The 27,389-nt window shown below is 47.1% G+C and overlaps 1 protein-coding gene across 8 annotated transcripts in view; it reads left to right on the plus strand.

Annotated features, from left to right (window-relative positions):
* Positions 1-27,389, plus strand: part of TTC7B (tetratricopeptide repeat domain 7B) — a 241,144-nt gene that overhangs the window by 171,232 nt on the left and 42,523 nt on the right. For 4 of the 8 annotated variants that reach the window (XM_082384497.1, XM_082384499.1, XM_082384502.1 and 1 more), the window contains 5 exons: positions 2,299-2,415; positions 9,264-9,361; positions 13,542-13,703; positions 16,087-16,137; positions 24,568-24,708. In XM_082384497.1, coding sequence (XP_082240623.1) covers positions 2,299-2,415; positions 9,264-9,361; positions 13,542-13,703; positions 16,087-16,137; positions 24,568-24,708 — 569 coding nt within the window. The remainder of the gene's footprint in view (positions 1-2,298; positions 2,416-9,263; positions 9,362-13,541; positions 13,704-16,086; positions 16,138-24,567; positions 24,709-27,389) is intronic. The other 4 variants (XM_082384498.1, XM_082384500.1, XM_082384501.1 and 1 more) reach the window with 4 other exon arrangements.

Raw genomic sequence — 27,389 nt, forward strand, 5'->3', positions numbered from 1 at the left:
TGGCAGCTCCTCCTTCCTTTGTAACACATGTTCCAGTTGACCCATGTCAACTGGACCCATGTCATGTGGGAGATTCTGGTGGAGAAGTACTCCCACCACCTTCTGGACTCCTGAAGACATCAGCAGGAGTTGGCTTCTGGCTCCTTAAAAACCCCTCAAGACAGCCTGAGTGGCTGCCATTCCTTGCAGGCAGTCCTGGAAGGGCCTCAGGGAATTTCCGCTTCTTGAGGCGTTTTTGAGCAGAAGCCAAGCCCTGTTCTCACATCTGGTCTCACTCTTTACGCCCACCTGCTGGTAGATCAGGGCCTCCATCCGTCTCATTACCTGGCCTGTTATTCCATCGTCCTAGGCTTCTGCAGACCCAGGCTTGAGAAGGCTGCAGCCCTGAGCCCTCTGGGAGCCACCAGCGCCCCCTGGGCATCCTGTGTTCCATTTGGAGGGAGTAGTTGGCGCTAACCCATCCTGAGCTTGGGTGGTGACTGTTAGGACCACCCTCATTCCACCTCTCCTGGGGCAGGGGGCGGACGTTCCTCCTCCGAAGGGCCTGCCTTCAGATGAGTAGTGAGGACTTCTCCTATACGTCTAACTTAAATCACTAGAAACATATTTCTTTACCTTCTGCGGTTTATAGAGAAAATAGTCAGTGAGCAAATGCTGATTTAAAGTCCACTGACCTCAGAGCACAGTTCTAAGCACTGTGGAAGTGAGGCCAGGGGTTCTTTTATTGAAGGGAGGTAAAACCCCCTACTGAGAGGGGTCCTTACAAAGATAACACTGATATTGTTTGGTAAAGTGCCAAGCACGGGCACAGAGAAGACCTTTAAAAAACAGGAGCTCCTCCCTGTCTTTGTCTTCTTTTTATTAACAACAAACACCAGCTAATAGGATACACACGGAGTAAAGATAAAGGTGTGAAAGTGGTATCCATGGAAGACCTATTTGATGAGGTGGAGTTTTAGCTGAATTTAGAAAGAATTAAGGAGCGACGTGGATTAGTAGAGATTAAGATTGAGAACATGGCATATATTCTTAGAGTTATGATAAAAACATAGCCTTTGGCCAGTGAATTACATTGGTAGGAGTACAGGGCCCAGTGGGATACGTGGCACTGAATGGGATGGTGACATAGGAGTGGGCCAGTGGGCAGAGTGTCTTAAAGCAGTGGTCCCCAAGCTTTTTGGCACCAGGGACCAGTTTCACGGAAGACAGTTTTTCTCCGGACAGGTGGGGGGCTGTGGGAGGCAGGGCAGATGGTTCAGGAGGTAATGCGAGTGATGGGGGGGGGCGGCACATGAAGCTTTGCTCACTCGCTGCTCACCTCCTGCTGTGCGGCCCGGTTCCTAACAGGCCGCGGACCAGTACCCCTGTCTTAAAGGACTCGATAAGGAATTTTGACTTATTATTATAGTCAATAAGGAATCGTTGTAGTTTCTTGAGCTGAGAATGAAAATGATTTTTGGAGATCTTTATTATATGACTTCTTAGAGCCGGGCAGGTGAGTGGACAGCAAGACCATCAGGACGGTCCCTGGGCTTATGGCGGGGCTTTCACAAGGACAGTAGTGATGAGCCCAGGGACCAAGGGAGCTGATGTCTAGAGGGACATAAGTAGACTTAGGGGGCGGGGCAGCTCTGAGGGGCCACGAAAGGGAGAAGGGGCTAAGCTTAGTGCCCTGAAGGTCTGGGCGGAATGCGAAGCCATCGGTGGTAAAAAAAAATTGGGAAGAGGTAGTGGGTGACTATGGGTGACTTGGTGAAGTCCTAGCCCCTACAGAGCAGGGCTGGAGAAGATCAAAGAGGAGAGGGCCTTAGCCCGAGGCCCCCTTTTTATGTGCCCTCGGTTCAGGCTTTCATCTCCTTCCCATGATGAGGATCATTGTGGAAGGTTATTTGTAGATATTTATGTAGATAATTACATCTCCTGTGTAATTTTGTAAATAAATCAGGATTCGCTTTTGATGCATTTTTGAAGTTTTGCAAATACATTGGCTTTGTTCTAAAAAGCACGGTCTTAATAAAATCCCTGTGTTCTGAATGAAATTAGCCACTCCGATACGTTTCACCTGACCACACATGGTGGCATTGTGCCGGCACTGGCCTTGGGGGTGAGACTTATGCAGAGGCAGGTATTGAGCCGGGAGTTCTGGAATCCTCGGCCCTGCTGCCACTGCTTCCCTCGGATCCAGCCTTTGGACGCCCCCTTCTAGAATGAGTACAGAGCTTCCGGCTACTTTGTTTTGTTCTGGTGGGGACTCTGGCTTGAGCTGTGTTCTTTTCTCCCTTTATCTCCCCACCACAGACTACTGTTTTCCAAAGTGAAGTTGGAGTCGCTGTGCCGGGGCCCGGATGAGGCGCTCCTCACTTGTAAGCACATGCTACAGATTTGGAAATCCTGCTACAATCTTACCAATCCCAGGTAAGAGGCCAGCGGCGGCGCCTGTTGTGCGTGGGTTTTGCATGGCCCCTGCCTCGCAGTCCATCCCCGATTGGCATTTAGCAGGACAAATTCTCCACCCCTGTGCACCCCTAGGCCCCCGGGAGCCACAGGTAAGAGCAGTGGAGCCTCACACATTACATTTTTAAGGAGATTTTCTCTTAGTGTCTGATGAAATCTCCAAATCGTGGGTTTCTTATGCTTTTGTGGCCACGGTGGCCCTCTAGGCTCACTTCCAATCGGTCTGCATCTGACTTCTCTCAGCCAGCCATTTACGTAATTCCCTTTGACGAGTCTTTATCTTTCTGGTGATTTATGGATAGACTAGTCAATTATATATTCCAGATGGGGTTCTCACAGTAATATTTTAAAAAGACCTGCATAGACAACAGACCACATGCTAATAAGGAGAATAGAAATTGCTTTTGACATGATAAAGTGTAACTTTCAAAAAGTTAAAATCATGACTCAAACAAATATAAAAGATGAGCACATATCAAACATAAAAGATTAGCACATATGAAAGATTTTATTTACCTCATTAACTAATGAGGGAAGCAGTAAAATGTTAAGACCCATTCAAAGAAGAATTTGAAAAATAGATTTGCTGAAATGAATTTGCAAATACATATAAAACCAATAATATTCTATAGAACAATGAAATACATTGTTTGGGGTTATCTTTCCTACGAGGTGGACATTGATTGTATCTTGACCAGACAAAATTCATAGGTTTTCTACCGGCCAACTCTGCCCCACAGAGATGTGAAAGGGCCCAGCCAGTCGGAGTCAGTCAAAGGCGCCCACCCTGCAGAGGCAGATAATCTGGGGAAGGTCCCCTAGTCAACTCCCAGCATGTCCCCGAAAAACACCATCTTCAAGTCTTGAGCAGTGTTTCCCGGCATGTGTCTGGATTACGAAGTGTGCCCTGACCTGTGAAGGAAGTGATTTAATGAAAAGGGACCTCACGATGCAGGTGAATTCAAACAACTGCTCAAACACTCAGAATAGTTTTCAAGTTCGCGGCAAGATGTATGGGCAGCCCACATTCTGCTCTTAAGAGTCAGGAGCCTAAAACTGTATAAGTCAAATGGTAAATGTGTTCAAGGGTGTGGCCCACCCAATCCAGCCCAGCAGGAGGCGGGCAGGTGGGCTGGTGAGTCGCTGCGGGGCGGGAGGAAAGGTGGGGTGGGGTTAGGGAAGCAGCTCGGTGCTGGTGGGGTTCCTTGTGAGATCTTGTTTGACAAGTTTCTGCCGTGAAAAAAAAAAAAATTCAAAATCAGGGCCCTGTTGAGGTGATGGGTCCTGATGAGCTAATATGAGACAGAGTTGAGACCACAAGCCCCGTGGGCGGTGTGGCTAGAAGATGGGGGAGCCTGGCCGGGAGACCCCCCCCTTGCAGAGCCCGAGCCACAAGAATTACACGAGAGTCCCCTTCCTAACCGTAGCCTGTGGCACGTTCCCAGGCCCACGGGGCCCATCTTCCTCTTGGTGAAAAGCTAATCGTGAAACTGGCCTCTTCCCTTTTGTGGGTATGTTCTGGAGATAAAGATCATTTTAATTTTTTTTAAAAAATTCTACTTTTCTGAGTCTGTAGGCAGAAATAGGAAATGTCCATATTTATGTCCCCCAAAGTCCCCACTCCCAGCCTACCAGACGCAGCAGGATTTGAGGGAGGGTCTTTGCCGCGAGCCCAGCTACAGGCGATACTCCCCGAGCTGGCTGCTTCCTACTGCAGCACATCCCTTTGTCTGTACCCCCTTTAGAAGTGAGAAAATAAATCCATCAGCTTTCCCGTTGCCAGTTTTCCCTCAGTTCTCCACACCTCTCCCACCTCCCCACATTTCTTCCCACTTAGCAACCAAGAGTATTGCATGTGAGGAGAAGAAAAAATAGCAGAATTGGAAAGCTCTTTAAAAATACTTAACCAAATGCCTGGGCTGTGTCCATACTTGCTCGGCTCCCTGAAGGATCCTTCAGGGCCAGGCAGGGGGGGGACCCTGGCCCCGGGCGGCGCAGAGTCTGGCTGGGGGTGGGGATGGGGGTGGGGGTGGGGGTGGGGTGGGCGGAGGAGGACCATCAGCTCCACGGAACTGCTCCCTCCGGCTACTCCCAGAGCCTTGAGGGAGGGGGCTGGCAGTGCAGCAGTCCCTTATTAAGGAGTTTCCTGTTTGTTTTTTTAACTCTGTTTTCTCTGGGATATAAATAAATGTTTCTCCTGTAGCCCTCACCAGTGTGCAAATTTAGACATCCTCCCCAGTACGGTCGGGGAGGGCGTGACCCTGGCAGTAGAATAAAGCAGAAGAGGGGAGGGCAGCGTCTTGACAGGGACAGCACACCCCGCAGTTCTCCAGATAAGGGCAGCTCTGGGCCCGGCAGCCTCAAGTCGGGAAACACGGGGCTTTAGAAGAGGATAGAAACGCATGCCCAAGACGTGAAAACTGAGCAGAAAGCATGCTGGCAGGGGGCGGTTGGTTTCCAGCTGGAGAAGGTCCTCACTGACTTCCGGGCTCAGGCGCCCGTGTTTCTAAGTGTGCTCAGTTGTGAGGGACCTGCGCTCACCCCTCCCAGGGCGTCCCACCGCTCGCCACCCCCAAGAGCCCCACCCAGGGGCTGGCACGGGCCTCCAGAGCGGTGGGACTGAAGGGGGCGCAGAAGAAGACACGGGCAGTAACAGGGCCAAACGGAGACAAGACCTCGCTTCCTGTTCTCTGCGACCCGTCCCTCCTCTTCACTCTTGCTTGAAGGAGAACCACCCTCTGAGGCAGTCGCTGAACGCAGCCTTAGGCCAAAGAGCGGTCCCTGCAGGCTGAGAACGCTTCTCCTGCTGTGAGCAAAGGGTGGGTGGCGTTCTCCTGAGTGTACATTTGGCAAGGTGTTGGTCATTTCAGAAGCCTGGGTTTATTTCCCGAGGCCTGCAGTTTTGCTTGCCTTTAGGACAGAAATCTGCCTCACGTTTCGTCTTCTCTCCTGCTGAAGTGCACAGCTCCCTCAGCTCTTGTGCGTGTTGACTTGGCCACTTAAGACAGTGTGACTTCTGGCCAGAGCCTCGCCAGACGGTCCAGCGCTTCAGCAACGGATGCTGTACCTTCCCTGTGCCGCCCCGTGCTAAGCTGTTTATACGTTCTCCTCAACCCCTGCCTCAGCCTTGCAAGAAAGCTACTGTTCTTTTCCACTTCATAGAAAATAAAAGTGAAGCTACACTTCACTTTTATTGAAGAACTTGCCCTAGTTTTCTCAATTAAACAACTAGTAGAGCTATTATTCAAACCCAGGTCTGCCGAACATCAAAGCTCTCTCCATCACCCATGCTGCCTCTCTGAATTGACAACCAGCTTTTTTTCCTTTATTTTTATTTTTTATTATTAACTACTTCTTCCCCCCTCTTGTCACTGCCACTTAAACCATCTCCATCATGTAGCCATATGATCGGAAGAAAATTTTTTCTTCCTAAGTCCCATTTCAATCACATTAACAAATAGCATATAAACATTTTTAAAAAAGACAATTTCTTTGCTCTAACCTCAGGTGGAAATTGGAAACCCCATTTCACGCTAGTAGTCATCCATATTTTGGTGGAGCTTTTCTTTTCACAAAGTGTGCTCTCATTCATCTTCAAAGTAGCCCCATAAAATGGCCAAATGTCGTGTTACATCAGACCCATTTTACTGATGAGAAAATTGAGTTCGGGAATGTTGGGAACTTGCCTTGATTCGTGTAATCCGGCCTTAAGTTGACTGGGAAATGTTCTGGTTTCCTATCCAAGGCCCCTGTATTACATCAGTATTTATTGTGTGCCAGGCACTGTCTCAGAGCTGGGAAGGGACAAAGCTGTGACAAGGACCCCAGGGTTCTGGTTCCCAGGCCACCACCAGCTCGCCTCCTGTGTTTAATCTCTGTGTAGCTGTGTTAGAGGATTTCCAAGAGAAGCTTCCAGTTTCCAGGATAACTTAACCATCAGTACAGTGTACTCGGGATTTTCAGTCCGTATTTAAGGGAATAGAAATTACCTGGATGTGTACACCTACATACGTGGATCTCTGCAGCTTACGTGCGGTGGATTTGGGGTTCCTTCCAGTTTCCTTTCCCTAAACCCTCTACGAACACCGCTGACCAGGAATGGTTTTCCTTTCCTTCCTGTCATCCTCCTTCGGAGGTGGTCCTGGCACCTAAGGGCCAGGCAGAGAAGAGGTGAGGTGACTGAGCTGTAGGGGGAGGTGGTCCACGGAGGTGCCCAAGCAGATGTGTCCCAGAGGGAGAGAGGAAGGCTTGCGGGAGAGAGGCTGGCCAGAATGAGAGAGCGAGGCCAGGCCTTCCTCTGCCCCTTCTTCCACATCCTGTGGATCATGGCAAAGGCAAATTCTGCACCATATAAACAAAGAACTAAAACCTGCTTAAAGCATCCAGCAAAATTCTCAGTCAGTCACAGCCGTCAGAGTGGAAATGAAAGCATCTCCATTGTGAATAGTTATTTGTTGCTATATAAGCACCAGATACTATGGAGATAAACAAATACTATGGAGATAAACTAAGGAATGTAACCAAATATTGTTTCTCAGCTGGTGGAAGGGAAATATAGGTCGTGGGTCCCTATCACTGGCTGAGGTTCATAAGTTAAGATCTTCGTTTTAGTTGGGGTTTATAACATCTGGAGTAGGAGGTCCTTAACTCAGCTTCTCCACACCTACTGTTGCACCAGACAGCTGGGAATGAGTTGTCTCCAGAAGTCAGCCAGCGTTGTTAACCCCAGATGCATGTTTGGAGGCATGGTATTTATAAGGACACCTGGCGTGTGTCCAGAAGTTATAGTTCTTCTGAATGTTCTGTGTCCATGACCTCAGTTCAGCCTGACACACTCCTGTGTGGGAAGACAATCCTTATCCTCACCTCACAGGGAAGTCACTGAGGCACAGAGAAAGGGGCCCTGCTCAAAGTGACCTACCATTAGTGACAGATGTGGGATAAGAACCCAGACTCCTGGTTGGGTTCCAGGACCCAGCGTGACATGCAGCAGCCAAACCTGTGCTCTGATACTTGGTGAAATGAGAAGCCTGGAGGATTGTGGCTGAACCAGACATTTCCCATCCACTTACTGTGATTTGGTCCACTGAAAACCCAGGCAAATCCTTCCTTGGCAATTCCAAGACCTCATTGTGTGTCCTGGAATCCCCAAGGTGATGAAAAATTTCACTGTATTTTGAGATAAGATCTTCCGAAAAACTCCTAAGTGGGGAGCCATTGCAACATTCAGATAATTAACTCTTTGTAATATTTTTGTAGTATTTTTTGTAATATTTATATTAAAAATACATGCATGAACAGATCAATGCTAGAAATATTCAGTTGCTAATGTGATTAATGCAAATTTGCATGTACTTTTATGCTGTCTTCTGCTCAGAGACATTTATTGTTTCTCAGTCATGGAAATAATTAATAGAACAGATTCCAAAAAGCATGTATCCAGTGATGTCATAAGTATAGGCTAACAAACCAGTCTGTACTGAAGCAAGTTTCCTTCTGTTTCCTGTGGATTTCTCTAACTACATCACTGGACGTGGAAATTGCAGCCTGCAAACCATATTAAGTTTCATAGCAAATCTTGTTTGTACCACTTTTAGAAACAGCTGCATAGAGGAAGGAAATTGTGTCCCTTTATTGTGGAATTTGAACTTCTTAACAAAAAAAAAAAAAAATCATTTGTAGAGCCCCCAGATTGGAAAAAAAAAAAATGGATTCAAAGAAAAGCATTAAAGGCTCAAACCTCAAGAGACAGATATGCATCTTTTGATAGAATATCATGATAGAGGAAAAAAGAATGCAATTGTTTCATTGTTTTTACTTACAAGCTTCTTAGAATTAAAAAAAAAAAAAGTCTTTATGAGCCAAGGGCCCTTAACGGTGTTTCGTTCCAGTTAGTCCCGATGAGGTCTCCCACGTGACTCGCCCGAGGAGTGGGGCTGATCCCGTTATGTTATGCAGGAGCAGCCTGGAGAGGGGGATTCAGTGCAGGAAGCTAATGAGAAGCACCGGCCTGCAGGCTGCTGCCAAGACGCTACCGTGTTCTCTCCAAGGCCCAGCCTGCCCAGCGCGGGAACACTGGAAGGGGGCTGTAGCTGCCGCTCTGCCAGCACCCAGCTCAGTGTAGGGCCTCACACCTCCTCTCTCTTGTCTATTAAATAGAGGTATCAACCACGCCATTTATCTTAAAGGCTTGTTCTTAGGACACAAACGAGGCCGTGGCTGTGATCACCCTTTGCAAAGGAAGGGCCAGTGGTTCTTGAATTTGGCTATGCATTAGAACCATCTGGGGAGCTCTGAAAACCAGAAATTCTGATTTTTTTGGTGTGGGGGCAGGACCCAGGCATCAGTGGCTTTTAGAGATGCCCCGGGTGATTTTTCTGTGCAGCCAGGGCTTAACTGCACTGGTGTAGAGCGTTGGTTCCTAAAGACGACTCGAGGATGATGTGTTTATGGGCTTGATGAGCCTGAGACTTACCAGCACAGAATGCTCATCAGTTTCCCCCACACGGTGGATGGAGAACGTGGCTCGAAGTTCTCATTTTTGTGTCTTACAATGACACAAAAGAGACGAAAATTAGCTTGGGTCTCTGGGTGCGGTTTAAGCCGTGTTTGTGATGTGGATCCTGAAAGGAATCCCAGCCCGGGCCGGGCGGGGAAGCAGGATGTCCGGTGATGAGTGGAAAGGTGCTGAAGAAGCTCAAAAAATGCACAGAAGGTTTTGCTGCATTTCAGGAGTCGGGATTGGTTGACTCTGTTTCCTTCCCCTGCCCACCCTTCAAATGACTGACATTTGTAGCTGTGTTTTGCAGTGATTCTGGACGTGGGAGCAGCCTCTTAGATAGAACCATTGCTGACAGACGACAGCTTAATACAATTACTTTGCCAGACTTCAGCGATCCCGAGACAGGTGAGAATAAAAAGCCAGAGGGGCTGAAACGGTGTCAACCAGAAGGGACATGGGGCCTGGCCCCAAGCCGCGCGGGATGAAGACCATCAGGGCCTGGGGTGGGAAGAAGTCCTCACCCAAATAGGCTAAACTCTCACCTGAGGTGCATTTTCTCCAGTGTCTTTTTTCAAGTGTGTGTTCACAGTGGGGGAAGTAATATTACTTGCCCAACACAGCTCTTTGAAATCTTTCTATTTTTCCCCTTGCTCTTGGAGCCGAAAATTCGAAACTAAAATTAGACTGTTCCCATCCCCATCAAGCTTCCCCTCTGCTTTTCTGTTTCTTTCTCTTTCTTTAGATTTCAGACCTTGCTAAAATCAAGCTTTTGGTTTCTAATCAGTTGCACATATGAACTCACACAACCCCACAAAAAACCCTGCAGGGAGAGGCAGGTGGGTTCAGAGCTTCTGAATCTACTGACCCCACGAGCAAGCTTGTGGCACTTACCGCCTCGGAGCAGATATTTACACCTCAGTTATCATTTGCGTTTCCACAGTTGCCTAAGTACAGAGGGGTAAAGATACCTCTGTAATCTCCGGAACTCCAAACAAGTAACTTTAGTAGTAATACTGACTTTTCAGTGGCAATTCGGAGGACTCCACAGACCCACAAAATGTAAAGAAATCCACAGCGCTTTGAGCCTCAGGGGTAGTTCCAGAGCATCCTTTGGAAGCTGGTTTTGTTGCTTCTCCCACCGCCCCAGAGGGCCCTGGGTCAGGCTGAATCGCTGTCTGGGTACGCCTGGTCTTCTGTGGCTTGATTTCACGAAAGGAGCCTCCGGGTCTTTCTCCTGCACTGTGCCAGGTCCCGGCTCCTGACCAAGCCCCTCCAAAGAGCCAGAGAGCAGCCCTGAGGCGTGCACAGCCATCCTTGGAAAACCTCTCCCCAGGTGGCAATGGGAGCCGGGTGTGGTACTCACCCAAGCCCATCCTCACAGCTGCCTGCCTTCCTGTGCTAGTCTCCCTTTTGCCAAACTTAAAGTCGGCTTAAGAAGCCTGATCCCAGGGCCCTGGGGCTCCTAGGTCAAAAGAGTGTTGGGCATTGGAAGCAGCATGAATTATAAATTAGTGCAGTTTAACAGGGCTTGCAGCCACTGCTCAAAATGCAGGCCAGCTAGGCCACAGAGAAACTCGCCCCTGGAGTAGCCTGGCCCCTGGGTGGAGGGGCGGTCATCGGTGGGCTTAGACGGCGAACCAGGCAGACTCTGACCTGGGATGGCACAGCAGAGTCCTGCTCGTGGTCCAGACCTGCTAGAGTGACGTGTGTAGCCCCCCTCGCTGCAGGAAAGGGAAGGTCAGGCTGTCAGGACTTAGCCACTGAGAGGTGAGGCTCAGACCCCGGGGAGAGAGGAGAGGGAGGTAACATTCACTACGGCTGGCTCCCAGCTGCTGTGGCTGCCCAGGGCCAGCTTCCCCTTCTCCCCTACCCCCAGGACCCTGCGAGGACACTCGTACTAAATTCAGACCCCCTTCCCCTCCAGCTGATCGGGACCTTAATTTCCCCTGAGGTCTGAGACTTTCATCCACATCACATTAAAAACAGACAGTGGGAGAAAATGAGTGAGGCCCTTGGGATTCATTCTCCCCTTTGCCCCTTGGGACCTTTTCCCCAGAGCCTCCAGGAGGCTCCCTCTTCAGGTTAAACATCAGGTGCCGCAGCTTCCAGCCAAGGCGTGTCTCCGTGGCAGAGTCGGGGGTCGCTGCCCCTTGTCCGTAGCGGACACTGCTCTCCCTCACTCCGGAGCCTGGGGGGTTGGAGTCTGGATCTCTGGGGCAGGTGCCCTTGGACAACAGGACAAAACCACAGCCTCCCAGGCGCTGGCCAGTGACCAGTTTATTGTGTTGGTGTGGTTGTATGTCCACACGACCCCCTCCAAGACTCCTGTCACCGGCCCTGCCCCCAGAGCCCCAAATCGTTGCTTTTCACATCACCAGTTACTTACCCAGGAGGCCAGGAATCAGAGAAACAGAAGGCCGTGTTAGCAGGCCTTATCAGTTGCAGACCGATTATAAATGATGGTAAAACATTCTGAAGTGATTGTTTAAATCAGAGAGACTTAAACATTAGGAAGGCTCGCCTATAAATGGAAAAGATGCCTCCATCTTGATTAATAAAGCCCAGTTTTATATAGTTCAGCCCGCGGCTGGTCGCAGGAGGGCAGCGGTTCTTATTAGGGCATCAGTGGGGACCGCCTGTCTCGTGAACGACCCACAGATTTGGTTCAAACTGATTCCGAAGGTTCCATAGAGATGTTTTGCTTCCATCCCTGCCCTTCCATCTTGCCTTTCCCTAAAGATAACCATTTTTCATTAGCTTTTTGTTTACCCTCCCATGCAAATAAGATTAGATCTTATTTCCCGTGTCCCTTGACTTGAAAATAGCATACCATATACGTGCTGCACAGCCCCTGTGACGTGTCCCTTTACGCATGCCCTGAGGATCCCTCTGCATCCGTTTGGGAGAATGTCCTCAGGCTTCCGCAGTGCTTCTCTGCTTTTCGAAATGCATCCGACAAGAGCACAGCGGGCAAAGACGTGTGGCCAAAGCCGAGGCGACCTGCCACGGTTGTGATACTGCCAATTCTGAGTCACCCAATGTGCAGTAGACTCCTTTGTGAAGCCACAGGCCCTCTTGGATTGTTGTTTTTGTCTTCCAGAACTAAAATTTATTTCCTTTTTTAAAAAATTTTCTACTGTGGAAAAATTTCAAGTATACCAAAATAGAAATACTCGTATAATGAATCCCCATGTACCTACCACCAGCCTTCAACAATTCCTATTCTTTTTTCCTGTATCTCTGCTGTCCCACACTTAGTTTTTGTAGACTATTTTGAGGCAGATCTCAGACATCATATTTTGCGGCAGATCTCAGACATCATATTTTGCCTGTTAAAATTTCAGTGTATATGTCAAACAGATAAGAGCTCGGTTATAAAAATATAACCGAGATACCATTATTATACATCTGGGTCATTATAAAGTACAGGCTCAGTGTTCTTGATTTTGGAAGGTGAATAATTAACTGGGGTATGGTTTTCCACCTCTGAAATTGTCCATATGCAGATCTGTGCAATAACATAAGGGGAACCCATGTCTAGAAGCTCTGGACTAGCTGAGTCCACTGTGGCTAAAGAGTGGACATTGGTTTTATTAAATGGATGTGGCAGACTGAAAAAAAAAAACCCTTAAAGAATATGTTTTCCCTTCTAATATCACCTCTGGGTCCCCTTCCCCCCACCTCTGTCATCCAGTAGGTCCTAGCCATCAAGGGAGAGGAATCAAATGGAGTGAGTCATTTAACTCTGAAGCTTTGAATCATTGTCTTTTCTTCGGAATAAGTTAGTTCCTTAAATAGAGGAGGAAAAAGAATTCTTTTTCTTCCTTTTGCCTTCAAAACAGGATGTGGAGTAAGGAGATTTATCTTTAATCATTGGTACATATTAACAGACACCGATCCATAGTAATGATTCTTCTACCTTGAAAGTTTGATCCATTTTGTCTGGGAAAAATTTTAATTTGTCACTGCGGTGGTTCTCCCTACTGCTGTGTATCTCTCCAGCTGAAGACATGGAAGTGACAGTAATAGCTTCCTTTTCAAAGTGCCTGGCCAGTGGACCCAACCGTAGACCAGCTTAGCAAGCTTAGACTCCATTGTCACGATTCGGGGACCTGACCCATTGTTGCACCTCAGTATCTGCACCTAGAAAGACCTTAGTTTTCAAGTAAACTTTATATAAGTGCTTCTCATGAAAAACAAATCAAGGAAAAGTCAAGTTCTAATCCTTTCCAATTGAAAAGCAAATAGTTTCTTTTCCTCCAGAATGTCCTGGGTATTCTAGGTTAAAGAGGTATTATTTTCAATGGATCATACTGCTGAATCTGTGCCCAGGTAAATCTGAGATGTTTTTATGCCGTGGTGTTGTTGCAGAACAATTAAATAACCAGTGGAAAAAACAGCAAATTTGTTTTCTTCGAAAAGCACTTGTATTCTCTTGTCAAGTAGAGGAATGATTGTGTATTACATGACCTCATTTTCTTTGCAGCTTATGTGAGTATATTAAAAGCCAGTTTATTTTTTTTCTTTGTGTTTCTAAAGTTTTTTTGCCTTTATCCTTTTTTATTTTTCTCTTTCACTTTTTTAGTGTCAGATTCCTCCTCCTCCTCTTCTCTTTCAAGAACCGAATCTCCTCTCCACCTGTTTGTATCTTCTCATCTTCATTCTCATCCCAAACCCGATACCTTTGTGTGGCCCCCGGCAGCTCATTCAGTCAGTGACCCAGGTCCCCGCCAGGAACCCTCTCTGTGTAAACATGGTTTATGGTTTTTTCCTTTCTTGTTAGATCTGCTTCATTTGCCTGATGTTTTATTTTCTGATAATCTTCCTAACTGATAAGCTGGATCAGAAACTCCATCAAATTTATCTGAGAGAAAATCTTGCTAGTTTGAAAATCCAAAAGCTGAGCGGGGCAGAAGGAGACCTTGGTGCCCAAGTTCCAACCTCCCTTTTAAAAAGTAAAGGAAATCTGTTTAGAGCAGAATCAATAGAAGCTTCTCTGGAATATCGCTTCTAGTTCTTGGGGACTTCTGTGCTTTCCTGGAGTTGATATAAATTCATACAGATCTCATTTTTTAAAAAGACAAATTAGAACATTTTGCAAATAATAATTTACTCCTAATTATTTCTGGTTTTCAGTTTAGAAATTAATTCAACAAGTATATAGTAATCAAGGTAGTATTCTAAAGATATCGGTCACATGCCTTTTAAGTATGTGGTTCTCGAACCTTACTGTGTGTTAAAATCACCCAGAGAGCTTTGAAAACTGCAGATTCTCTGGGCCCTACCCCCGGAGTTTATGACTCAGGAGGCCTGAGGTGGGGCCCAAGAATCTGGATTTATAAAATACCTTCTTATGATCCCGATGCCAGTGGGTTGTGTACTACATTTTGAAAAACAGTGCTATAAATTGTTTTCTGTTTGCAAGGAAAGAAAATGTAGGGCTTGTGTCATGAAACTATGCAGGGAAATTGAACAGTATTTTAATGTAATCATGATTTTAAATAATAGGGAAATTTGGAAGTCTGTTTTAGGGTGTTCAGGGACCTGTCAATGGGAAAAAAAAAAGATCCCTGTATTAAAATGAGACACTGGTTGATAAAGCCCTTAAATGGCACCTAAATATGGATCTCACCAGGAGATCCACCCTTGTTCTTCCACTCATTTATTTAATGTTCACTTTACCCGCAACACGGCCAGAATATTTAATCTCTGTGTCCATGATTTATAAGGGCTCATCTTTGTTCCAAACACTCAGTTATATGCTAAACAATAGCTCATAAGGGGAGCTGCTGCCAGAAAGAACTACTTTCCCTAATGCACTTATCTTTCTGATGGTAACCTGCTGTGTTAAGCGCACACACACACACACACACACACACACACACACACAGTCGGGCAGAAAGGAGACTATGATCTAAAATAAATAATTCAAACCAAGAAACACTCTGACCTTACTTATCTGCATATTAAGTGTTCTGAACTCAGCCTCAACGGCAATCCCAGTTTTATGCAATGGAAGATGAAGATAAAATTTACAAACTGCTTATGTTGTTTTTAATCCACTTCTTAAAATAGACATTTTCCCTTTAATATGATGCCTAGGGGCAATTGCCAACTTTGTTTTTTTTTTTGCTTTGGTTTTTCCAGAAAAAATTGTTTATTACATTGACTTTCGCCCAGTTTTTGGGGGTCTTAAAATGGGATCTTACTGTTCTAGAATAATGTTAGATGTTCCCACTGCCCCATCCTTTCTCATTTGCACAATGAACCCACCTACCTCCACACCCTGCCAGTAGTTATCTTGTTGCATCCCAAGGAGCCCTGTGTCCCTTTAAACCTCAGAAGATTGAAATCCAGACTCTTCTGGTGGGCACCTTATATCAGATTAATTAGCAAATTGTTAGGGCAATGAGCACCCACTGGGCTTTCTGCTGAATGTAATATGTACCAAGCAGTGCTCAGTTGTTTATTCTCTGTGAAGCTCTGAGTCATCTTCCATCCTTAGGGAGTGCATAGCCGGTAACCAGGTGTTTTAAGTAAGACTGCTCCCCTCCCCCCGCCCCATAAATACAACATTTAGTTAGAGAAGGGAAAACATAACATACATTTAGTAAATGTAGAATTTCTTGATTAAAATTATAATGAATTTGAATCCCAACTCTTTCCCTTAGGACAGATAGCCAAGACCTGAAGTTTTATGAATTTCTCCCTCCAATCCTTTACTTCAGAGGATTGAAAGCTAGCCCAACCCTACAAACTGTTGGAATCATGATTAGGGTTAACGTGTGGAAAGATCTGAAAACTGCTTGTTTGATTATTTTTCCCTTCCATTTGGAATTTCCTGCCCTGGAAACAAAACACATTACATGAATTGGTCAGCTTTCATGTGCTGAGTGAACATCTAAATGTGGAGGGGAATGCCCAGTTGGCCTTTCTTTGCTTTAAAAAAAAAAAAAAAAATCATTGTTAGTGGAAAAACATATGTCACTCTTGAATTGAAATCTGATTCCAGACAGCCAGACTTACAGTTGGAAGGTTATTAGAACTCCATTTGCTTTTTTAGCCTTAATTTTGATTTTTCAAATGTTTGTTTCTTGGTTTTAATTTTTGGTTTGATTTGTTGTTCCAAGGCAACTCTCCAGAAGTATACTTTCATGGTTTTCCCTCCCTTTTTTCAGTTAGTAAGTAGTTTACCAATCTATCTGTTAACTTTTGTGAGGGTCTCCAGAATCACGCTGACCCCACCATGCAGTGTGTGTTGTGGCCGTTGATCAGGAATGTTGAGATGGCTTGGACCTGAAGCTGCCACCCGCTTGCTCAACCCTCCCGCTGGGACCCAGCTCTCCCGGGCTCTCTAATGCTTTCTGCAGCTCGGGTGTAAACACTGAGGAGGCAGCACTTGTCTGGGAAGGACTACAGAAGAAGGCATTGCAGGAAGAATGCCCAAGTAGGGGCGTGCAGTGGCTTGGTCAGCAGTCCCACGGGGGCTGATCAAACATGTGAGGCGTCCACGCTCCCCAGTGCGGCTCATCTGTAAATCTGGGGTAGAGGGAACTAGTTGAATCTTAAAATTCCTTTCCAGTTCAACCATTATTGCTCATAGAAAATAATTCTAATAATTCGTTTTCCTAAAATAAGCTAATAAGACATCATAAAACTTAAACTACTTCTACCAGAGTTTAAAGCAGACTAAGCAATTCCCTTTAAATATGTTAAAGTGAGGCTTGACATATTTATACAAGGGACTTAACTATTTCCATAAAAACAGCTCCAAGTCTCTCGAGGGTCAGGAAACCTGGGTTCCGGGGCCAGTTCTGCAGAGGAATCCAGGCAACTCATTTAACCTTCCTGGCCGTAGCTTCCTCATCTGTAAAGGTCTTAGTTGACTAATTATTCTGTTCACACACACCTTTGGGGTTTGCCGGTAGCTGATCCTGATTTCAAGCCTCGGCCAGGTGCCTTTCTCCCCGAGTTGCAGCCCGGACTCTGTGGCCTCCAGAGGGCAGTGACCGGCCGGGTGGGGAGAGCCGGCCCGGAACGCAGCCGCCAGGACCCCCCGCCCTGCCCTCACTCCTGAGTCCTGAGGACCCCAGGCGCCCCCAGCAGTGAGCGCCCCAGCAGTCATCATTCTGGAGAGAAGTGTGGGTTGAGGTTTTATTCTTCTCTCCAAGAACGTGCTGACTTTGGGTGCTCGGCTTCATTTTTCATATCACCAATTCTGGTGAAACTGCTGCTCTCTTTAGGAACCAGGACAAGAGAACAGACATTAACGAGCAAACATACCTGTCAAACGAAATAAGGTGAGAAATAAAGCCAGGGTAGTCGTTTTGTCTCCTTCCACTGTGGCTGGCATTTTATTATTGACTTTGCATTTTTCTAACATTCAAAAAACATCTGTCATGATCAGGAAGTGACTAGTCAGTTAGGTGGTGAATTTCACCCTCTGCTACTGCTTAATAGAATAAAGTCATTTTTGTCACCTGTATGTGAAAAAAAATCACTCTAGTGACGACCCCACTGCTTTTGAGGGGTGGCAGTTTAAAAAATTCAGCCCTAATGATTCAAGTATAAACCGTTTCTTGCCAATTAAATTAAAATTAATTCTCCTTAAGTAGTTCTGGGGTGTCTTTCTGTAAACAAGGTCGGATGGAATTTTAGGAGATGGACGAGTCGATAATAAATGGCACTCGGGGAGACGTGGAGGAGCACGCGTCCAGCAATTAGACTACGGCCTGAGCCTGGGAGGCTTCTCCCATGGGCTGCATCAGAGACAAAAGCCTTTCGCAGGCGGAAGGACACTTCATTCCAGAGACACGGCCTCATGGCTGTGCAGTGGGGAGGGTTTGAGGAGGTGGGTAGCCTCTGCCCGGTGTAGTCCTCCGGAAGGTGCTGTCTCCCGCCCAGAGCCGTCTCTCAGCTCACCCTCACAGCGGGACCCTCGCTGCATGTGCACCGCTTAGCCCCGCCAGCTGCCATCAGCAGCACGCAGGCCAGCCCCGCATGCCCACTGGTGACCACATACCCCTGCCTTAGGGGGATCCTTCCCTAAAGCTTTCCCTGGAAAGGACTTTCCCCTTTCAAGGGAAGGCACATCCTGTCAGGTTTCAACTGTGCTTGATATTCTGTTAAAGTCATTTGGAAATTGTGATCTCGTCTCGGGACCATGGGTTGGCTGTCCAGATTTCCTTGGCTATCTTAACCTCCTTTTTCACTCAGTGAAAAAAGAAAAGTATCTACTAGAATGACCCCCCCCCCCAGAGCTATTTATCGGCGGGACCCACAACCAAGAGGCCCCATAGTCGGTGGGAGTTGGATAGACCCAGCAGCGGCCCCATCACGTGGGTGGACATGCTGTGAAGAGGGCAGGGGGCAGCCCTCGAGGGACCAAAATGCGGAAGGGAGATCTCTGACAGCGTGCTGTGGGAGCCCGCCACCCCCAGATCAGCCTCCTCGAGAAGCAGGACCGCCGCCAGCAAAGATAGGAACTGTCCTCGCCCGGGGTTGGCAGGGCGGGGAGTGGAGGAAAATGGCTCATGTTTTTAAGGTACAGAGAAAAATATGCCTAATATGAGTGCTGAAGTGAGAGCGGACGCTCGTATCTCTCCTCCCGCCTCAGAAAAGAAGAGACAGTCATCACTGTCTCCTCGGGTCCAAGGACGTTCTGGTTCTTAGCGCACAGGGGCCAGGTGTGAGGAGGTCGCTTGGGCTGCCAGCAGTCCGCAGTGTTGCACTGATTTACGCGCAAGCCCTATCTTGAGAAACAGGCATCCTTTTCCTGTTAAAAACGAAAAATTTTAAGCAAAGCTCTCGGGCAGAATGCTTAGTCATTCAGATCGTTGTTTAGTTTGCAGGGTCTTTAAGAAGGGGAGCTGCTGCTTTTAATTCTTTCATTGTTTTGGGGGCACAGCTTCTAAGAACCAGAAGCTGAATAAACTCTACTGACAGATACTATTGAATCACTTCAGGACTGAGGGAAAACCAGTACAGAGATTTATTAGCAGTGGGTAATTTCTGCACACTCGGTTTCTTTTCAGAAAAACGTGGGGAGGGCCAGTATCTGCTGCGGCGGCATTAGGCAGAAAGAATGTGGGTGACAAGCAGAGAGATGGAACTTGGGGCGCGGCCACGTGCTCTACATTCTCTCACGTTCATGCCTATGAGGCATCCGAGTTAACTCTCCAGGGCCGGGAAGCAAAGAGCAGCCTGAATTCTGAGCAAACACCTGTGAGATGCGCCTACTGGCGTCTCTTCGGTAGAGGATTTTTTTCGCACATCAAGAAACACAGCTGTCTGTTGTTCCCAGACTGTGTTGCTCAGCAAGACAGCAGGCAGCAGGGCTGCATCTGAGACCTGTTCATCTCCTACCTGCTGTGAAGATATGAGGGGACAGGGAAGGTGGACATCCTTCAGACCACAGCAGCTTACATAATGCGACCAGAACAGCGAAAAGGGTAGCTAGAATATAAATACACGCCATGCACTCAGTGACCCTGCTTGTGAAAATACAGGTGATGGGACCTAACTAGGCCACATAATTTACTGAGCCTTTTGCTTAACAGAATTATTGGCTCTGAGACCCCTTTGAATGATGAGCCTTGGATATTGAAATAGGGTCCACATGTGATTGCCACATTTGAGGTCTGTGTGAAATTGACCGCAGGTGTAGTGTGCTTTGGAAAAGGATTTTTGGAAAGGCTTCAACTGCAACGGCAAGTTGACCTGGCTGTGCCCGGCGTCCTACTTGTGGCAGGGTTTCTCCACAGGCTTCAGCAAATGATAGGAATGTGGGGCAGACATCCTCCAAGCTGAGCTTGGACTCAGCTTCCTGAGGTCAGGGGCCTGGGTTCCTGGCCCCTCCGCCCATGGGGAGATGACTCTCCACCACAGCTCCTGGGGCCTCTCTTTCACTGCCCCTGTCCCCCACCCCACCCAGACAGTGGTCCAAGGCGGGGGGACTCAGATAAAGACCCCGGATGTAGGGATCAGAACAATTCTTCAAGTGGCACTTTGCCTATGTATCAGGTGTCCGAGATAACGTTTCCTCTCGGGCCTCTAGGTGGGAGGAAATTCAGATCTCCTCAGCTCCAGGGCATCTTATGCCCCCTGGACCACTGGGGCAATCAGGTCACAGAACCTAGGCCAGATTTTAGGGCATGCTCTCACCTGCCTGTGTCAGCTGTCGGTTCAGTTGGTTTTGCAGTAGCTTTTCAGAGCCACTGTGCCCTGTGACTGAGGGACTTGGTGGCTGCTCGGCTCTCAGGGTTACGACAGGGACAAGCACTTCTCAAATTAACGTGATAAATAAGAGATGTACAGTGGCCGGACACATTCGCTGGCTTACCTGTCGAACCTGATTATTTGGAAGCTTATTTCTCCAGAGTCTTGGATTTCAAATTAGAAATATGTCTTCTATTCCTCCCTCTAATTCCTTTCTCAAGCCTCAATTTGTCCATTTCCCTTAGGGGAATAATCCTCTTAACCCCCACGCACACTGTAGGAGTACATTTGCTTTGGTGAGAAAGAAAAGGGTTGCTTTAAAAATAGGTTGGTTAGAACTAGCATTTCTAGGTGTTTACCAACAGAGATCAAAATCTGTTTTGGCACTTACCATTTTCAATCCTATGAAACAGTTAAGTTACAGGTTGTTTTGATTATTTGTAATCAGATATATCCATTCTGATTCATAATGATGTTTATCCCTTTTTTCCTCCAAATTCTAACCCAGTGGAAGAATTTGATATACTATGCTATTGCCGGAAAGAGTAGACATTAACTGTTAAATAATTTTACCATTATCATAAGTCACCTACCATTATTAATAAGTACTGAATGCCCTAATATCCATCCCTAGTTCAGAACCTGAAGGGTCTCTGCCCCTGTGAGGCGTGTGTGAAAAGGGATCGACTAGGAAGGAAACGGTTATTTCTGACGAACCTCAGTTACCCTCCCTATTTAAGCGGGTTAGCTATGTTAGAGATGGGAAGCCCCTAGGTGAGTGCGGTGTTAATCCAGCCGTGCACCACTGTGGTTCTTAGTCCAGGTTGTTGGAAGTGAGCACAGCCATGCTGAGAAGCCCCCTGAGCCGGGGAAGGTTCTGGCCTCTGAGCCATTAGGGAAGGAGAGTAGGGCACCCAGACATGCTTCCCCAAAGAGGGGCCACTCTTCTAAATTTCACACAGTGATGTGTGTATTGACAGTACTCATTCTTCCATTCATTCATTCATCATTCACTCATTCCGCAAGCATTTACCAAGGACATTGCATGGGCCTGGCATTGTGAGCCCCTGAAAATGCCTAAATGGAGGGCATGTTCCTGTCTTCCAGAACCACCCAGTCTCGGAGGAGAGACAGTTACATCAACTTTTAACATAAAACAGTGTGGTCTGTACGGTGATAACCATACCCACAGGGTGAGACGGGGCACTGAGGACCCGAGGCCTAACTTCTTACACGAGGGTGCTAGGGAGAAGAAACAGAAGGCTCCCAGCAGCCTTCCTGGTGGAGGTGGCATCAGGGCTGGATTCAGAGGCTAGATTTGGAGTTAGGCTAGTGTTTTGAGTCCTGGTTTTGCCACCTGCTGGCTGTATGACTTTGGGTAAGATACTCACTGAAATCTCAATTTTGCCATCTAAACAATGCAGGTTAACAGTGTTACCTGCCTCAAAGAATTGTTTAAAGATTAAGTGAAATAATAATATGTAAAGTGCAAATCAGAGTGCCTGAAACAGGCCACGTTCACTAAAGCCAATAATCACCAGTGCTGGCGTCATCATCATCATCATTTGCCAGACCTTATTCACAGTGAAACACTGATTTTAATAATAAATTAAAATTTATTATTTTACAGATTATTATGTGAAGAATTAATTAATTTAGTTGTATATAGATACCACAAAGAGAAGGAACTTTGACGTTAGTTCTGCTTAGTTCATTTGTGAACCAAACAGTTAATCCAAAAAAGCAAAATTAGCCCCTCCAAAAGTCACAAGTCCTTGTAGCAAAGGAGCCTGAGAACCTGGTAGAAAATGTGTAGGATTTTTCTAGAGTGGTAGTTTATTATTGTTCTTTTTTAAGAATGAATTAATAACTAAATATTTTGAGCATATCTCAGTTTCGATTTCTCATGTGTCAATATCAATAGATATAACCCATGTAAACCAGATCTCTTGAGGGGTCGCAATAAATTTGCAGACTCCTAAGGGATTCTGAGACCAAGAGGATTCTGAGAACCTCCGTCCTAAAGAAGAAGATCTTCCCGGTACTCTTTCCCCAGACTGTTGGGCTGCAGGAAAGCAGGACAGCTCAGGCTGGCTGGCCTGTGTGGAGGACGCCTGCAGGCTTTTCTTGACCAAATGTCAGTTAATAACACCTGCTTCCTCTCTCCCCAGGTCAGGGGCCTCAGCCTTAGCTGCACATTGGAACCACCTGCGCTGTTAAAAAATAGATGCCTGGTCCCACCCCTAGGGTCCGTGATTCGGTCGGTCTGGGCTGTAGCTATGGCATCATGATTTTTTAAAAATCCCTAAGCGATTCTGATGTGAAGTCAAAGTTGAGAACCACTGTTGAAGGTAGTCAGTGAGGAGGTGAGCCGGCTTGATAATGTCAGAATGTAGCAACAGCAACCTTATTTATTTACTAATAGTTGCTGTTAAAAGTCTCAGGGAAACTACATCAAATCCTTGTTATCAAAGTTAAAGCATTGATTTTTCCGTAAAAAGGTTAAAAACAAAACAAGACCAAAAAAATCAGCGGCAGTTTAATCATTTTGCTGTTTAGGGTTTTTTTAAGTAGTCCGACACACTTTGTCTAAGCAAGGTCAGTTCTTAGCTGAACTTCATCAGTTCTCCTGGATCATAATGATATCGATCAGCGTCTCTGAACTGGGCCTCAAGATCCTCCTTGCATGGCAGCGCTCACTCTGGAGGACTCACTGGTCCTTCTCCAGAGGCGCCCTCCTCATACTCTTCCCCTGGTTCCCATCCACCTCCTGCATTTCACCTCCACCAACCCCACCCCACTGACGGATTTGAGTGTATTTAGAAAAATCCATGTTTCCTTTGTGTTGGAATATGGATGGCCAGTCTATTGCTGCAAGTAGTCTTAAAAATGAATAAATTAATTTTTATTTAAAAAAAAATTTTTTTTCAGATCAGTTAATTTCCAGATTTTATTTGTTTTCATGAAGTACAATCATATAATCTGAAAATAATAATTTTATGCTTTCCTCTTTTCAAATCTTTCATGTCTTATTCACTGTTTAGAACTTTTAGAAGCTTTCTTCCTTAAATATTCATGAAAATAGAAGACATTCTTATGTCACTTATGACTTTAATAAGACAATCTCTGATGTTTAACTGTGAGAATAACAGTTGCTGGCTGTTTGTGCCATACTGAGAATATACTTTCCCATTTCTAGATTAATATTTTTCTATCATAAAAAAGACCAACTTGGTGCATTTCAAAGCCCCAACAGAAATTGTTTTTATGCTCACAATCTCATTTTACCCAGAGTGAAATTTATTTGAGTAGTCAGCATTTATCTCTCTATATTATCACCATTTTCAACCTCATGATAAGTTGATAGTTACCACTGACGGCGTTGGAATGTTTATCTCCACATTACACTTTACAATGAGTTATAAATTAAGAATGTTGCCAGTGAATATAAATATCACCAGTTTTAAATTTGAAATAACCAAGACTCCCGCTCTCAGTTCTGAAACCATTCCTCCAAGAGCGGATGTTGGAAAGAGGCGGGGAAAGAGCCCCTGTTTTGGGAGGTGGCCTCCGATCGCCAGGACCTCTCGAGGGTCAGCGTGGAGAGGAATGCGTCATTTGACTCAGCGGACTTCTGACTAGAAGCCCTGTGGCCAGTGAATGTGCTCTGCCTGCCGCCTCCCCCAGCTCTCGGGACAGTGGCTTCTACAGAAGAGTGAGGCGGGTGCAGCTCCTGAGCTCCGGGCCACTTTGCTGTAACCTGTCCTTGGCGAGTCTGGTATTAGCCTTAGTGATAGACACCTGCTTAGACGGCAGGCAAATTGTGCTTTGTCTACAGTTTTTAAGCCATGTCCTAGAATATGGTTCCAAATCCCTCAAAGGCCAGGGAACGAAACGGGCGGTTGCTGGGTTTGTCTTGAGAATGGCCTCCATCTATGCCAAATCCTGCCCCAGGAGGCAAGTGTGGTTCCTCCCCCTGCCCCCCAGGTAGTTTCTGGGTTCAGGCCCAGGCAGGGGTGCTTTGTCACCTCCCTTTGTAGTACTTCACGTCTGCCAGGTTTCAGCAGCGTGTCACGGCCTCGTGGCTAGCCGTGCCCCTCCTGCCCCGACACTCAGCCTGCGCTCGACTGAGCTCCCGGACGGAGCATTTGCACAGCGTGTGCCCTGTCCTGACTAAAAGGCGAGCTAAAGCGAAGGACAGAAACTAAGGTGCCAGGCCATAGTGACTGTATAGACAGTAAGGACCATAAGCCTCAGAAACATCGTGAGGGAGGGGTGTGTGTACGTCTTGAACCCGTGCCTGTGTGTGAGGGGGACGGCTGGCTGTGTGGGTCGGTGGCTGGCTGGCTCTGTCCTTTCGCCTCTGATGCCGTCTTCCCGAAACCCTCCCGCAGGCTCTGTCCACGCCACGTCGGTAGCAGCCTCCAGAGTGGAGCAGGCACTGTCGGAAGTGGCGTCGTCTCTGCAGAGCAGCACCCCCAAGCAGGGCCCGCTACACCCCTGGATGACGCTGGCGCAGATCTGGCTCCACGCAGGTACCGCTCCGCCCCTCAACCCCACGCCCACCTGCCGCTCTGCCAGAGGGGAGCTTGCGGCCTGGGCCGCAGGGTTCATGCTGTAGCAGGGGCCAGAGATCTACACCCCAGACTTTCTTCGACGGGGACAGCAGAGCGTGGTGTCCCAGACCCGACGGAGGTCTGGCAGTCCTGCAGCCTTGGAGTGGAGCCTCAGCTCTGCTACTTACCAACAGCTGCACAGGCTGGAGGTGATAGCCTCCCCCCTCAGCCTCGGTTTCCTCATCCGTACGGTGGGGTTAATAGCATCGTCTCCTAGGGTTGGTGAGCACAGTGCCTGGCACACCCTGGTGGGGAAGTCTAAGAGACGCTGGGCCAGGGGCCAGGTGTCCTGATGACACAGATGTCTCTATCTAAGCCGAGGGGGTGAGGGGTACAGCGTTTTTGATGTCCGAGCTCTCCTTTCTGATGGCGCTCCTGGTAATCCTCAGAGAGCGAGGCAGGTACCAGCAGCTGCCGAACTGGAAACTAGCCCAGAAGGCAGGTGTGAGTGCCCCTCCTCCAGTTTCACGTGGCTGCTTCTGCATAGCTAGGAAGTCGCCACGATAAATCCAGCCTGCAGACATTTTAGCAGTGGGAATCCCACCGTACAGAGCAAATGGTGGCTATTGATTTGCTTCCATATTTATAGTTCCATAGGAAAGATAACTTCTGTTTCTCAAGTTTTACCCCTTGATCTGCAAGGCCTTCCCAGGCTCAACTCTCAGGGTGCACGGCAAAAGCCCAGGTTTGGCTGCGAAAGTGCTTATTACCCACCACTGGCCATCTGTTTACTCCTTTTTTGCCAAGGCTAATTGTGTGATGTTCAACCTTGTTTGGAACCTTCGTATAAGAAACACGACTGGATTTACCTGGGTTTGGCATGTCCCAGAGCCGAGCTCAGTCAGCTGCTTCCGTGTTGGCATCTTTAATTGAGCCAAAACAACCACTGTAAATTAACAAATTATGTTCTTCTAAGCAGAAATACAAAAGAGGGGTGATTCACGAATGTGTTGATTGTTCTTCATGTGCAGATGCTGGCCAGCGTTCAGCCTCTTACTGGGCTCTAGACAGGCTGACTCAAGGGCCCGAGAGCAGCAGTCATGCCTTCCTCTGCGGCTCTCTTGAAGAAAAGCTGGTCCCCAGTCTAGGACCTGGTGCCTGTCCTACTCAGTCGCCCTCATGAGCAGTGACGGCAAAGAACAAAAAGAGAAGGGGTTCACTTTAGTGTCCAGGCCAGGTGAGACTGGCCCAACCTGCAGGGCTAGTAGAGGGGCAAAGTTGTCCTTCAAAATGGGCATGAAGTTGAGTTTTTAAAGGGCCAATGTCTATGAAACCACAAGGGCAGAAGGTGATCCTTCTAGGCTGGAAGCAGCTCCCTTGACCTCCCAGGCATTGCTTCTCCTGCTTGTGTCTCGGAAAAGCTAATGACCTTGGTGAGGGTCACTGAGTTCCAGGACCGCTTTGCCCAGTGGCTTGCTGCCTCTCACTCAGTTATCCAGGCTTTGCTCCTCTTGACGTGACCCACCATGACTCTTGGGAGGAAATTTTGTAGCTGCTTATTAGAACATTGAAGAACCTGGCAGCTAAGATTCCGTTTGGAGTTATCCTTGAAGTTTTATTAATCGTGTGACATCCATTTCTCATTGCCATAGCCTATAGGACAGAATAAAGCTCTCATTGCTATTAATGCGTGTGGCTTTTAACACTCTACGAGTTGGTGGAATTGAATTCTGGAAATGGAATATCATACTTGCCTTAAACTCCAGGCAGAATATAAATCACACTTATATAGTATGAATGAATGGAGCAAATGATAATCTTTATAGGATTGGTGCTATATTGACTCTTTCAAAGCACTGACTTTGAGTCAAGATTAGAATTGTATCGTATATTCAATATGGTCTTTGAAGAGGTAAACTCAGAAGGAATTCATAAAATAAGCTTCCACTGAACTGTAAGGTTTTACCATATGTGGTTTGAGCTTTACTGCTCTGGGTGGCAAACTAAAAGTGACTCACATTTTTTGACAACTTATGGAAACCAGGTAACATCTGCGTCCATCATCAGCTCTAACAATACTGCCAGATTCTGTAAAGGTCGCAAGCTTTGGAAGAAACTAGATCAAGGCCTCACACCCAAGGCCATGGTGTTTCTGTGGCGTTTGTGGGTCTCTTCTCTCCTGGTTGTTTTTTCTGGTGAGCTGAGTGTAGTGGGAGCTTGTGGTGGAGGCCCGTGCTGGAGGTGGCCCCAGATTTGAGGCTGGCAGGTAAGGCCACTCTGAGATGACCTCAGATTTCCAGCCTATTATATGAGCAGGTCCCTGAGCCACCTGTGTGTCATTTGGATGGCAAAGAGATCATGACTAGGACACCTGAGCCTCTGGCTGCTCTGTGAGGAAATCAGCCACAGGCCCAGTGGGGAGCACAGACCCAGAAGTCCAGGGATGCTTGACCATCCGGGGTCCCTCCCGTCCTGTGTGGTGGGACCCACGCCCTGGGCGCCCCTTCCCTCTGTACCTCCTCCTCCTTCCTGGACACTTCTGACCCCAGGGCCTCAGTCTCCTCACAGGATACCTGGTGGCCAACTGGCATAGGTTGTACATGTTTTGTTGCTTGGTTTGTTTGGACCCATGTGACAATTTGATTTAAATTATTTTTGAA

Source organism: Balaenoptera borealis (genome assembly GCF_965194805.1).
Source record: "Balaenoptera borealis genome assembly, chromosome: 3".
NCBI classification, from domain to species: Eukaryota; Metazoa; Chordata; class Mammalia; order Artiodactyla; family Balaenopteridae; genus Balaenoptera; species Balaenoptera borealis.